This window comes from Buceros rhinoceros, unplaced genomic scaffold, assembly GCF_000710305.1.
Source record: "Buceros rhinoceros silvestris isolate BGI_N320 unplaced genomic scaffold, ASM71030v1 scaffold19939, whole genome shotgun sequence".
Taxonomy (NCBI): domain Eukaryota; kingdom Metazoa; phylum Chordata; class Aves; order Bucerotiformes; family Bucerotidae; genus Buceros; species Buceros rhinoceros.
The window spans coordinates 23,405-36,422 of NW_010433707.1; the positions used below are offsets into that span (position 1 = coordinate 23,405).

Here is a 13,018-nt window from a genome sequence, read left to right on the forward strand (position 1 = left end):
TGAACACATCTTAAGTTTGTTGCCTAAATGTTTTTCAGATGAGAGCCCAAATGAGAACTTCATGCTCATCCACCCAATTAAAAAATCTCATACACAAGGGTCCACAGGGACAGCAAGGACTGAGCGGATGTTCTTTCAAAAGATGGTCTGTTGGGTCTGGTCTGTCGACAGACCATGTTCACTCGACACTGTCCATCTCTTCCTCTGCAGAGGAAGGGTGTCCTTCTTCAGGCCAGGCTCAAAGAAGCCTCCATCTGAGTGTATTAAAGTCACCAAACTAGTTTTGTGGATCAGTTCTGAAGTGTGGCTTCAATAAGAGTTATCTCACTGTGAGGAACATCTGCCTTAATAGATCATGCAGTGTGCTGAAGTCATGCTCAACACATGGAATGTTTAGCAGAGTTGTTGCTTTTTAATGTGTTGGTTTTTATGCTGATGTCTTCTTTTAATTGGGTTCTCTCTTCCATAAAATAGACTAAAAGTATTAGCCACTAAAAGCATGTTTCTGCCATGGTACTGTTTTCTCAGGAGCATTTTAAAGCTGAAAAACAAGTTATTAAACTAAGCTTACAGCTAAGTGAGGAAGTAGAAAGTTATAATCAGATAAATGAGGGACTGGAATATCACGGGCACCAGTGCTTTCACCTGTACTCTGCTTTTCATTTCGGAGGTGATTACAAGGAACTGAATGTCGCTTCATATAGACACCAGTTCCAAGAGAAAGATGCAGAGAGTTGGTTTTGTACTTTGCTGGGATTTCAGTAGGAGGATGAAAGGATAAGATTTGGTCAATGTTGTACAAATTCGTACCCTCCAGTGCAATACATGTAGAAAAAAAAAGCCCTGCTCTGTACTTTGTATAGATTAGTTTTTGACTGGATTAAACTGAAACTCAGCACAGTGACAGATGTCTAGTGTTTTAAGTGCGTGGGAGAGAGGCGGGTTTAGATCTTGTCTGTATGCACAACTTCGTATTTCTGCTTAGAGGCCCGCCCTTTTCCCCCTCCACTTTTTGCTTTCTAGAAAGATGTGAAAGGAATTTATAAAAAGATAAAATTATCTTGTGTTCTTCCCTAGCAGCAGCTGCCTCACTGCAGTAGCTATTCACTAATTAGGTACTTGAATGCTCAATTTTCTATATTCATAAAAATACAAACCCCAATTAATCAAAATGCTCCTGTCACAGCATTACAAACTCTTGTCAGCACCACATACTTCCCTCACTGGTTCACATTCAAAACAGAAATCCCAGAGAAAGTGAAGCACCCACAGGTTCAGTAACAGATTTTTCTGTAGGTTGCTTTTTCCTTGCTGAAGCTTTTGCCTTCAAAGCCAGGTGTCAGCCAGTTCAGGATGTCAGAATGCTGCAGCAATGTGTTTCTCGGGGACATCCACAGAACATGCTGCCATATCGAGCCACAACAGACTTCCCCGTCTTATAAACATATGTTAAGAAAAATGTGATATGTGGTGGCATTTCATGAAGAAGTGAAGCTCTAAACTATGGATTGTCCTTTTCTAATTTATGCAAAAGCAGGAAGCAGATGCCAGGAGCTGTCCCTGAGGTTGACCTCGGAAATACTTTCTTGTTTACATCCCCAAGTATCCATTACGTACTTAAGAGGTAGTTGTACCAAAGCAGTGAAAAATGAGAGTTCCATCTCAAACATAGTGTTAAGGGTCAAGGGACCGAGGTAACAACTCCTCGAATTCCTTAACGATCCCCTTTGTCTCGCTAGAGACAGAAGGGGTTTAAAGGGGAAAGAAGAAATTCACACCTCGGTCTGCGTTCAGGAAACTGAAACAAACTTTTAATAAACAATAAACCCACACAACTATACACTAATATATATATATATATATAGGCACAAACCGAGAACGGGGAAAAAACGAAGAAGAGAGGACTTAGATAACCAGAGTTCTGTACAGTTCTGTTCAAGGTCAGTGCTCTTGGCAGGCATGTAGCAGCGAGGTGGGAGTGAAGACTCTGCAGCTGCTCTCAGGCGGAGAAAGTAGAATCCTCCTCGAGGACGGGGGGAGAAACCCCACGCGGCGAGGAAATTGCAGGAGAACTCTTGGCATGGAACGACAGGGAGTTCAAATATTCTCACCCGATTTCAGACGGGACTCAGGCAATAATAGTTCAGTCCGTACTCCTCAGCGATCTGGGGGTACAGGCCCTCAGCTCTCGTCCTGGTCTCAGCCTGGTCTCTTACTGGCGGATCCGCGGCAGAGCTCCCCCGATTTCAGACGGGACTCAGGCAATAATAGTTCAGTCCGTACTCCTCAGCGATCTGGGGGTACAGGCCCTCAGCTCTCGTCCTGGTCTCAGCCTGGTCTCTTACTGGCGGATCCGCGGCAGTGCTCCTCCGTGCCGCTGTCCAGAAGCCCAAGAGAGCGACACTCCCCCAGCCTGCTGCTTTTAAAGGCTCCCGATGTAATGTTTCACCTGACCCCCTTAACCAATTAAATGCAGAATTATCGTACTGCATGGAATAATTCCATTTGTCCATTTCCCAAAACAAGGAAGCTTCAGCTCAAACCAGGTCACATAGCAACTCTCACTGGAGTTTAGTTACATTTCTAAAAATGAACCTTTAGGCTTTTTTTACTTAACAGGGAACTAGCTTGAGGCCTGTTATTTACACATCCACAGAGAGCAAATACCAAAACCACCTGCAACCACCCTAATGTTTTCTGATGCCTTAAAAGCTATACTTGCCAGGATCACTTTGTATCTTAACATAACCCTGCTTATAACTATCCTCTCCAATACTACGCTAAACAACAGCCTGCATACTTGCTTCTGTGGTAAAGTACAGTATCAATGAGGGAAAGTTGGGGTTTTTTCAGAGAAACCCAAGTTTCTAAATGTGTTATGTTTTTCAGTGACAAATGCAAGGATAGAGCAGCACTACGACGTTGACCTCTCCATTCTTTGCACCTTTTCCATCAATGCAAGCAGCTGTTAGTCTGAATGACTGCGCAGCGACTGAGAAAGCAATAGCTCTCTGCCTCCGCTGTGCGGCATACCAAGCTACCCTGCTGCACGAATTCAGAGCCCGCCTAGGAAAGAAGAGTGAGTTACTCAGCCACGGAGCAGAGTCCTCTGCAACCTTGTATGCACGGAAGTGTCCACAGTCACAGAAAGACACTAGGTACTCCAATAGCAATGAGTGAAGTTCCTGAGCCCACACCTATTCTTCAGGCTGTGCAGACCTTGACAGTGCATTTAGTGGCGTGGAGAAGTGATGCAACATCTATTCTAACACAGGATTTTTCGCATAAGCTCATACAGCTGCATTACATTTCTTCACTAGAGGGAGCCTAAGACAAGGATTGCGGAGCACTCCTAAAAGCCAGCTGAGAAGCAGAGTCGTAGCATGATAAAATAGAACGTTGAAAACTGAATGATCCCTCAAAAGCCAAACAGCAGCTGCCATGTTTCAGAAGGGCTTTTTATTTTTATTTTACAAAAATGCATTTCTTACATTACGCTGTTTCCTTTTGGAAGATACCCTAAAAGTGCAAATGAGCACTGAGCTAACGATGCTTATCCTGATTAGAGGCCATGTACACCACAACTGGGTAACAACAATATCAGAATCACTTGGTATTTCAAAACCCAAGATACTGACCAGGAAGAGATATTGTTTACGTTTATAGCTGGAAACCACAGTGCTAAGAGTAGGATCCTACACGTTAGTGAATAAAAAAGGCACTGCTGCACTATTTCTACCAGAAGTACAGCTGGAGGAAACAGGACTATACAGCTGCCAACTCACGGTCGCTCCTGATGCTGCTCAAGGAACAACTGCTTTGGACAAACTTGTTTTGTATCCGCTTTTTTTCCCCCCAGGAATTCTAAAGTGACTACAGCCAGCACTGGAATACTCCTTTCTGCTGTTGTGATCTTCAGCCACTGCTCCCAAAAGCCACGCTTACATGCTTTTGTTCCCATTTACCTGAAAGCAGCGTTTTTATTTAGTGCTTTGGTGGCTGCCAGCAGGCTGGAGATGGCAAAGCCATCAGTGCTGTTAGATGGCACCACAGACCTGGGGTGGCTGGATTCAGGCTGCTGTCTGATCCTGCTGCTGTCTGATTGCCCAGACGGCGCCAGCCTTATGGGGGCCAGGGATCACCAGTCGGCATCGTGTCCATTTGGTCTATGCCAGCTGAAACATGCTGTGTCGTAGCTCGTGTTTCAGTTTAGGTGTGTCCTACGTGTTTCAGATGTCCCTTGGGCTCCACAGGACAAAGCCAGGATTGCACCAAGTATGCACAGAGCATTTTAAAAAATGTATTTCAAAACAAAAAAATTGCCACATGGTAGTTATGGAGTAGGGAAAAATTAGTGCTGGGATTAGATGCAATGCATTCACCCACTGCCTGAGGACTGACTGAAGAGATGCAGTTTGGCTCAGAAAGTGCCTGATATACATGATCCTACTCACGCTTGATGCGCATGTGGCATCAGTAGAACTGATGGTGGTGGTAACTCCCACCTTCATTATCCAAAAGAAAGAGTGACAAACTTACACCTCTAGATAACCCTTTCAGTCGGAATAAACTTTGAAGGCTGGCTGGGCTTAGCTGACTGTACAGCCACTTACCTGGCAACAGTGGTGGACTAAACATTATTTAAATAATTGCAGCTCTTCAATCAAGACAATTTAATTGCATATTTTAAACAATAAAGAAACATTTTTTTTATTTCTATGCACTATCACAGTTTAGTATCTAAACCTTTGCAAAGTGAGGAACCAACTCGTGTTCGTGAGCTAACTCAAGCTTATTTTAGGCAGCCATTTGCACTGTGTAACCAGAGCTCGCTTGTCACACAGCTGTTCTCCTCGGTGCACGGCTCCCCAACGCTGCAGAAGCTGGCTGCAGTCTGACCAGTGCTTGGGACAAGCTCCTGGGGCAGCTCCTACCGCGGGCTTCCCAGCACTTCTGCATCTGGAGAGGGAGGACATCATCTGCCAAGCTGGGAAGGAAGGAGCAAAGATGCCCTGCGCTGCACGGGGCAGCCTCCTGCCCATCTCCAGGGCCACAGAGAAGATCTTTCTGGCACAGCATCACCTGCCTGGACAGAGGCAAGGGAGAAGCAAGCCGTGTACCCCCCCGAAGCCCCTCCTGGCAGCAGGCATACTGCTGACTGTGCGCAGCTCACGCAGGAGAGAGAGCTACTTGTGCTCATTTCTTTATCTTGTTCTTTTTAATTGCATGTGCATCTGGAAACAAGTGAATCTCTTTCATCTTACAGTTCCTCGGAAAATACTTGTGTTCAAAGGAAGCATAGAAATGAAGCATTTGGAAGAAGCCACTTTGAATCACCAGATTGTGGGTTTCATCTCAAACCATTAATACTGAACTTATCTGAAGTGTTTACGAGGAAGAAAGGCACAAATTTTCTTCTGGAGCAACATGCAATGTAACACACAGTGTAACACTGCAAGAGAAGAGACAATTCTGCTGAAGAACTGTCAGGGTCTGAAAGCTTCCCAGTTTCAGGTGCACATAGAACGGAAACAGAGCAGAGCTTCCCATTTCTGACACCCTTGAGTGGCATCCTCTAGACACCACCACTGACTGCCACAGGCAAGCAAACTGCTTTGCCGTGCAGTGAGGGTGTGGTTTCATTTCTGGAGGACAGCAGTTGTCTGGATTTATAGACGGTAGGGCTACAGCTGGTGTTAGAACAGATAATTTTTTGAAGCAAGTGTCCACTTCAGGACTCCCAAATTTTCATCTCACTGTTACAAGGATAGAGGTTCTTTGTCTCCAGAGCTGTGACAGTCATTTCTTTGGTGTGTAAAGATTTCAGCTAGGGATGTCCAGACAACACTTGAAAGAAAAAAATCTGCAAGAGAACAGATACTGCCTCTGGAAAAAGCATCTGTTTACTGCCCAACATTCTAAATTCTCAGCAAGCATGAGCTTTCTCCATGGTTGGTGAAGCCAGCCGTTAGTTATTCCAAATCAAACCACCCTCATTATTCAGTGATCAGCACACCCACAGAATGCTAGTCATCTTCTAAAACAGCACTGGGGATGGCTGCATAGGGTAGCTGCTTTTCCCTCAGGGTCAAAATTGACTCTCATTTTACAGGAGGAGGCCGCTGTCTAGGCATTCTGCTACAATAAAACCCATACGTTTTGCAAGAACACTCCCATATTCCTGCTCATCTTACTGCTCCTCTTCTTCACCCATCTCATGAAAAGAGCATTATATTGCTAACTTGTTTTTTCCTCAAGTTTTAAAGCTAGAGTAGAGCTAATAACACTGGAAAAATTCATCTGGAGCAAAGGCAGGGTGTGAAAAATACCATCCCCATTATTTGTATCCACTCACCCTGAAACAACAAGAATTTATAGAATCACTTACAGTAGCTCTCAGCTCCTGCCATAGCATGTGGCTGCCCTCCTTCCAGCTCAGCGCCTCACCACCTTCAAGGAGGAGGGATGGGGTGCTCGATGCCTTCTGCCAGGGCAGGCTCCAGCCTCTGGGAGGGAGGAAAGAGGAGGCTTGTTCTTCTACGGGGCCACTATCACAAGGCCTCCAGGCCCCTTCCCGTTCACGTGGGCTTGATTACTCAAGGGCACTCAGCCTTGCTCTAGAGCAGCTGGTTGGGAAATCTCTCAGAGAGTTGCTGTCTGCACTCAGACTCACTAAGTCAGGCACAAAGGTTGACAGAGGCAAGTGGCAAAGAGGGGCTGCAGGTTTTGCTTTTTGAAAATTACTTATAAACTGAGTCATTCCCCAGTGATGACTCTTTAAAGTCACACTATGTATTAAAAGAGGGGCATAGGCTAGAAAAACATGCAGCATGCTGTCCTCTGTAGGTACCCAGCAAGGCTAAGAGCACGATGGAGGCAGTGGTATCTGCAGCCTCTCAAGAACGTCTTCTGCTCTTTTAATAGTTCTCCTTGGGAGGGGTGTGGAGGTTTGTATCACATATTTTTCTCCTCTTGCTGAATCAAAAATAGTGCACTGAGTCATTTGTTACAGGCGGTTAGACAGTCACCAGCCCCGTTGAGCACGCATCCCACCACCCGCTCTGGTCCAGCTTACCCAAGGCCTCCTCCACACAAAGGTCTTCTCAAATAGCAGATTTGCTTGAGTAAGATCTGCAGCGCTGAGGAAATTCCTTTTTCCGATGCAGCACATGCTTTCAGCAGGTTGGCAGATTTACATCCATTGATCCAAAAATCCACTGAAATGGGTGGGATTTTTTCTATTGTCTTCCAGGAACCTTGGAGTCAGGGCTGATTGGTTTGAGGTGTCCACCGTGGAATGAGGCAGCTGGCCCTGGATGAATGCAGGGCCACACAGGAACATGCACTGCAAAGAGCACTGACCCTGCATTTTTAGTGGTAACACCGCTGTACTTACCACAGTGTGACTTGGAGCACGGGGAGACAGAAAGGTGTAACTAAGGAGCCTAAAAAGCAGTGATTTTGAACCTTCCTCTCTCTCAACCCTAACCTGAAGGGTTAAACCACTCCCACAGGGACCTGCAAAATGAACTTCAGGGAATGATCTATGGCAGTTTATTAATATCCAGTTCGTAGGAATAGCTCTGTCCATGCTTTGAACAAGGAATCACTGTGAAGGTTGCAAACCTGGCAGTTTCACAGCAGATTTTGGGTTTCTAATATCTATTCTAATTTTGTATTTTATTTCCCAGACACTCTTGTGCTTTATCCCAAATCCAAAGATCTGTGCTAGCAGACCTATAATAATTACCTTTAGGGGTGAGTGATGTACAAAGGAGGGGAAGAGGAAGAAAAACATGAAGAAACAAATTCAGTTTTTTAAGAACTAATAATTATTCATTAGATTGATATTATTAACTATTAGTAAATAACTAACCACAAGAACCAGTTGCCACAAAGTCCTCCTAATGCTGCTTCCAACAGGGCTCTCTTCTGACTTGGACCTTGCTCGACACGCAGCAGTATTTACCCCCGGGATTGAGCAATGCTGCTCGTGCCCAGCCGGCAGCCTCGCCTTACAGGGCAGACTGAGTTTTGACAGGGCCCCTAGTCGTGCTCGCGTGTAAACCTCGGCCTTGTTAAAGCCTTTTATACCAGCCCCTCGTTTCTGCTTTTTAGGTCTCCGATCTCACCTCTCAGCATTGTCACACCTTTGCTTCAGAAGAAAACATTTTATCACTTCTTGACGCTGTCTTCCCACTGTGTCACTTGAGGATTTTCAATGTATTTATTTTGTGTCCCTGACCCTCTTTTGCCTTAATATGCAGCCTCTTGAGTTCGCTTCCAGTTCATATCTATTTTATAGATATGGGACCTTGTCCTACTGAAGTACACTGCTATAGTATTGGACCTTGGGTGACAAAGAGACAAACTCAGACTTTGTTATATCCAGATTTTTTTTATGTACGTCACTTGATTTCATTAGGAAATGCCTCCTGAAACTGATATGCCTAGTGGCTACGTTCTCACCAGCGGTCTCTACAACTATCTTAAAACCACGGCAGATAACACGAAGTGTTCTCCAGGCTGTTTCTGATTGATAAGCTCTGTCATCCTCTGTCCATCCAAACAGTTTAACAAACTCCAGTTCAAATGCACTGTGGGTGTAAACTGGGAACGGGCTCCAGACTCTGAAGCGCATGAAAGGCAATTCCCATAGGCACGGTTCTGGTGCACCCTCAACTCAGCAATGGGTTGCTACAAAATCTACAGTTTCCCACTTCTTGTGTCCGTGTCCTTCCCTCTCAGGGCAAGCCCTGAGCACGTAGCCCCCAGTTTTCCTCATGCTGGCTTTTGTGCAGAGGACATGTGTAGAGGTGGTGGTGGTGGGAGCCCCAGCGCACTCCCCACAGCTGTGATACCACCTACAAAAAGCAGATGTAGGCTGAGAGAGAAGCTTGAAAAGCTCACTCTCTTTGGACTTCCACTACAGAAAATGCAGCGTTTGCTCATTGCTAAGAATGAGGACTTTTCTAACCAAATGATGCCACCGATGCCTTCTTCAGAGCCTTCCTACAGAGAATGGGGGCGGTCAGCAGAAGCACTTCAAGAATAAACACTCTGTAAGTGTTCCCAAATACTTTGCAAATGGCAGAGTGAAAGGTTGCTCACAAAGAAGAAATATCCCTAGTGCCAAATACATACACTTGTGCTGCCCCTGAAATGCTTCTGCATAGTGTAAATAGTGAAAGAACTGAAGGATTTAAAACTACAAGAATCCTGAGATTCAAAATCACCAATGCTTTGATTGAAATAATTCACCGTGGTGATTTTAATAGTACAAATCCTGCCTTCCTCATAATATTATGACATCTGTTCTTTGAAAGTCTTCAGACAGTCATGCAGATTCTTGTAAAAGAAGTGACAACAAAGGTGTCCTGAAAGCAGCCCAATGAACACAAGCTGTTTTTTCCAGTCTTTCCCCTCCCATCTCACACGGAACAAAGAGAATTTTCTACCTCTCTAGCACAGATTTCCCTGAGGGAGAAAGAAGCTTGCATCAGTTCCTGAAAATAATTGCATGGCAGAGCTGCTGAAACTGCTTCACATTTAGGTCAAATACTGAAAAAAAAGAGCTTTAAAATGCTACCAGACCTGAAGAGGGTTTACACGAGAACCTTGAGGTGCACCTCACACATTGACACAAGGTACTACAGAGCCCACGGAGAAGCCAGCAGTACCAGGTCACTGGAAAACTAAAGCTACTGGAGTACTTTGTCTATGACTCGTGAGAACGGAGCAGGGGCATTGTGACGAGGCACAAAGAACAGCGAACTCTCCAAGGAACACCGATGTCTGGGAAAAGCCGACAGCTCCAGTGTAAAAGCCCCTCTGATGGGTGACGGGAGGGGCACAGGCAGTAAAAGGGAAAGCTTGAAAATAATGTCACAATTAGACTCAGTCTTACAGAAGAAATTTAATCATCAAAGGCATGTAATCATTCCCTATTTTAAAAAAAGGGTGTTTTATGATTACGAATGTAAAATATCTCTTCCCAAATCTCCTTTGCTGACTACCTGTTAATGTGAGTTTGACTGTCTTTTCGCTGTGAAACACATTCCGCGATTTCAGAGCTGTTCACCGAACAGTGCTGGTGTACCGACGATGTGGGAACGGAGCAGGCACGTATTCCCTTCACCGGCAGTCTCACAATGCTGGAACAGGGCTTCATAAAACTGAGCTACGTAAACATTAAAAATAAACCTCCTACTTTCTCATTTTAAAACAAACTTTCATTTTACCCAAACATTATTTCATTTTAATACAGATGTCTGAAAATATTCATAGTCACTGTGGAAGCTTTGTCACACTTTTCAATGAGTTTGTCATATTGTCACACGGACAAGGCATCAAAAACTTCCCGTATTATTACAAGACAAACCATTTTAGGTGTCACAGAACTTGATACTAGAAGCTCCTTGAATAAGTTCAAAGTAACTTGGTGCCTCAGCACAGCTTAAGCAGGTGGATCATTCTGTAATGCTTATTTAGGTTTTCTTTGGACACCACCATCGGTTTTTACTGGAGTGGCAGTTTGCCCCGTTAATAGCACGCTGTAGTTCATACTGCTGCCATCTCCTGAAAACCCCTCATGGACACAGAATTCTGCCGTTACTGACCTGCCCAGGCAGGGGATTTGCAGGAGCGTGCTGAGAGGAACTGCTGCTGTGGTCACTGTGGAACTGAGGGGGGAACACGGCTCCTTCGTGTTCACCGGTAAATGCCAGATGGTGAATTCAGCTGAAATCCAAGGCAGGCACCGGCTGAGCGGGGAGCTCAGGGTGTAAATGGAACGGGAATCATTCCCTCAGCTGAAGTATGTTTTGTAACACAGCATCCCAGAAGTGACCACGCCGTCTTACACATCCCTCCTTTCCCCGCACACAGAAACCTCGGCTTCATTTACAAAAGGGAGAAGAGTGAAAGGTTTTGCCTGCTGCATGCAGATATGATTTCACCACTCAGCATTGCCCTGTCATTTAAAATATCTAATTCTATTTATATTCCCTGATTATCCAACAGAATTCACTCTGACCTAAGAGAGAGATTAAGTTTATTGCTGGGTATCCTATTGCCACGTGGCTGTGTATATGGGGGATGCTGCCTCTCTTAATTTAGAAATTAGAATACAGAATTTTTCCTATCTATTATTAATTTCAGCTGTATACTATCTACTACTCTTTTTCAAGACAAAGCATTGCTTACTATCAGAAATGTACAGGGCAGAAAGGTACTCCTAAATGTTTTCTTTTGGAGGAGTGAAGGGCTTTAAAATAATCAAAAGTAAATATTCAAATATGCTCCATATTGTATGTGGTAGGAGCGGCTCCATACGATACGATATGGATGAAGCAAATCCTGCAGGTAATTTCTTGGAACACAGCATATAATAGACAGGCACTTCCAGATCTGCTCTTGTGTTGTACATAACATTGCCTGACCCTTTTGTTATCGTTTAAATCCAGCCTACTGTATTAATAATTAATATTTTATTTTGCTCTATTGATTGTCCAAGTTAGAAAAAACCAGTTAAAAACTCTTGACTTGAGGACACTGCAAGACCCTAAGTACTGCAATCTCTGAGGATAAATATACATTTATTCTTTGAGAAAATATGTCATTACCTGCAGATAAATCAATGCAAAACGATCGTGCAATTAACTAGGCCAGTCTGAATTGAAACAAAAAGCTGCAGACCATGATTTTCCTACTCCCAGTGCTGCTTGAAATCTATCACACCTTTAAAAAAATATAATTACCTTTAGATTTATCCCACAATAAATAACAGCAGAACATACCTTGTGCTACCAACCTGAATTTAAAAAAAAGTAAGAGGCCACCTCAGTGTTCTGAGTTTATGAGATCTTTCAGACACAAAGCCCTAACAGAGTCTCCCGGTCAAAAGGCATCAGGATGGCTCACCGCTTATGGTAAACCTGGGCTTTAACTTGACAGATCTTTTCCTTATTGTGCCTTTCGGGGACAATGTCATGGTGTCCATAATGCTCTTGTCCTCCTCCAGTTGCCTAGCAGTGCACGAAGGGGTGGGCACTTTCACCGTGTTGCCAAATTTAGAGTAGTCCACAGAGTATCGTCCATCTTCCTCTGCCACAATGGGCACAAACCTTTGGCCCCAGAGGATTTCATCTGCCAGGTAGGAGGTTCTGGCTTGAGTGGTGATGCCGGTGGTCTCCACCACCCCTTCCAAGATGACAATGATCTCCAGGTCCTCATGGTGGTGAAGGTTCAGGGGGGAGATGTCGTAGAGGGGGCTGTTCTTGTCTATCACATGGTAGATGATGAGTGGGGAGACGAGGAAGATGCTGTTGCCCCCCACGGGGTTCTCCATCTGGATGTCGATCTGGTTGAGGGGCACCACCTCCCCCTCTAGGCTGGCGGTCTTCTTCACCACCTGCATGCGGATGGTGGCGCTGATGATCATGCTCTTCCGGAGGTCACCCACTCGCAGCATGAAACAGAGCTTGCCCTCCCGAAGGGCAATGACTGCGTGCTTGCTGAAGATGAGGGTCTCAGCCCGGCGGTGGGCCTGCGAGGTTTTCATGAAGATGCAGCCCAGCATGATGGCATTGATCACCAGCCCCACGATGTTCTGCACGATCAGCACCAGGATGGCGGCTGGGCACTCCTCCGTCACCATGCGTCCCCCAAAGCCGATTGTCACTTGCACCTCGATGGAGAAGAGGAAGGCAGAGGTGAAGGAGTGGATGCTGGTCACGCAGGGCACAAAGCTGTCCGGGGCACCTGCCGCCCCCTCTCCAGGGTCGCGCTGCAGCCGGGTGCTGTGGTCCAGGTCTCCGTGGGCGAAGGCGATGAGCCACCAGACCATGCCGAAGAGCAGCCAGCTGCAGAGGAAGGACATGGTGAAGATGAGCAGCGTGTGGGGCCATTTGAGATCCACCAGGGTGGTGAAGACGTCCTGGAGGAAGCGTCCCTGCTCCCGGATGTTTTTATGGGCCACGTTGCAGGCCCCGTTCTTGCCCACGAAACGCGTCCGCCG

General features: G+C 45.5%; 1 protein-coding gene across 1 annotated transcript; it reads right to left on the reverse strand.

Moving 5' to 3' along the window:
- Positions 1-11,572: 11,572 nt before the first annotated feature.
- Positions 11,573-13,015, reverse strand: KCNJ11 (potassium inwardly-rectifying channel, subfamily J, member 11; the record flags this gene model as incomplete). The annotated part of the gene is made up of 1 exon (XM_010144210.1): positions 11,573-13,015. A coding segment is annotated over one exon (1,107 nt), but the record flags the coding sequence as incomplete, so codon positions are not given.
- Positions 13,016-13,018: the final 3 nt, after the last annotated feature.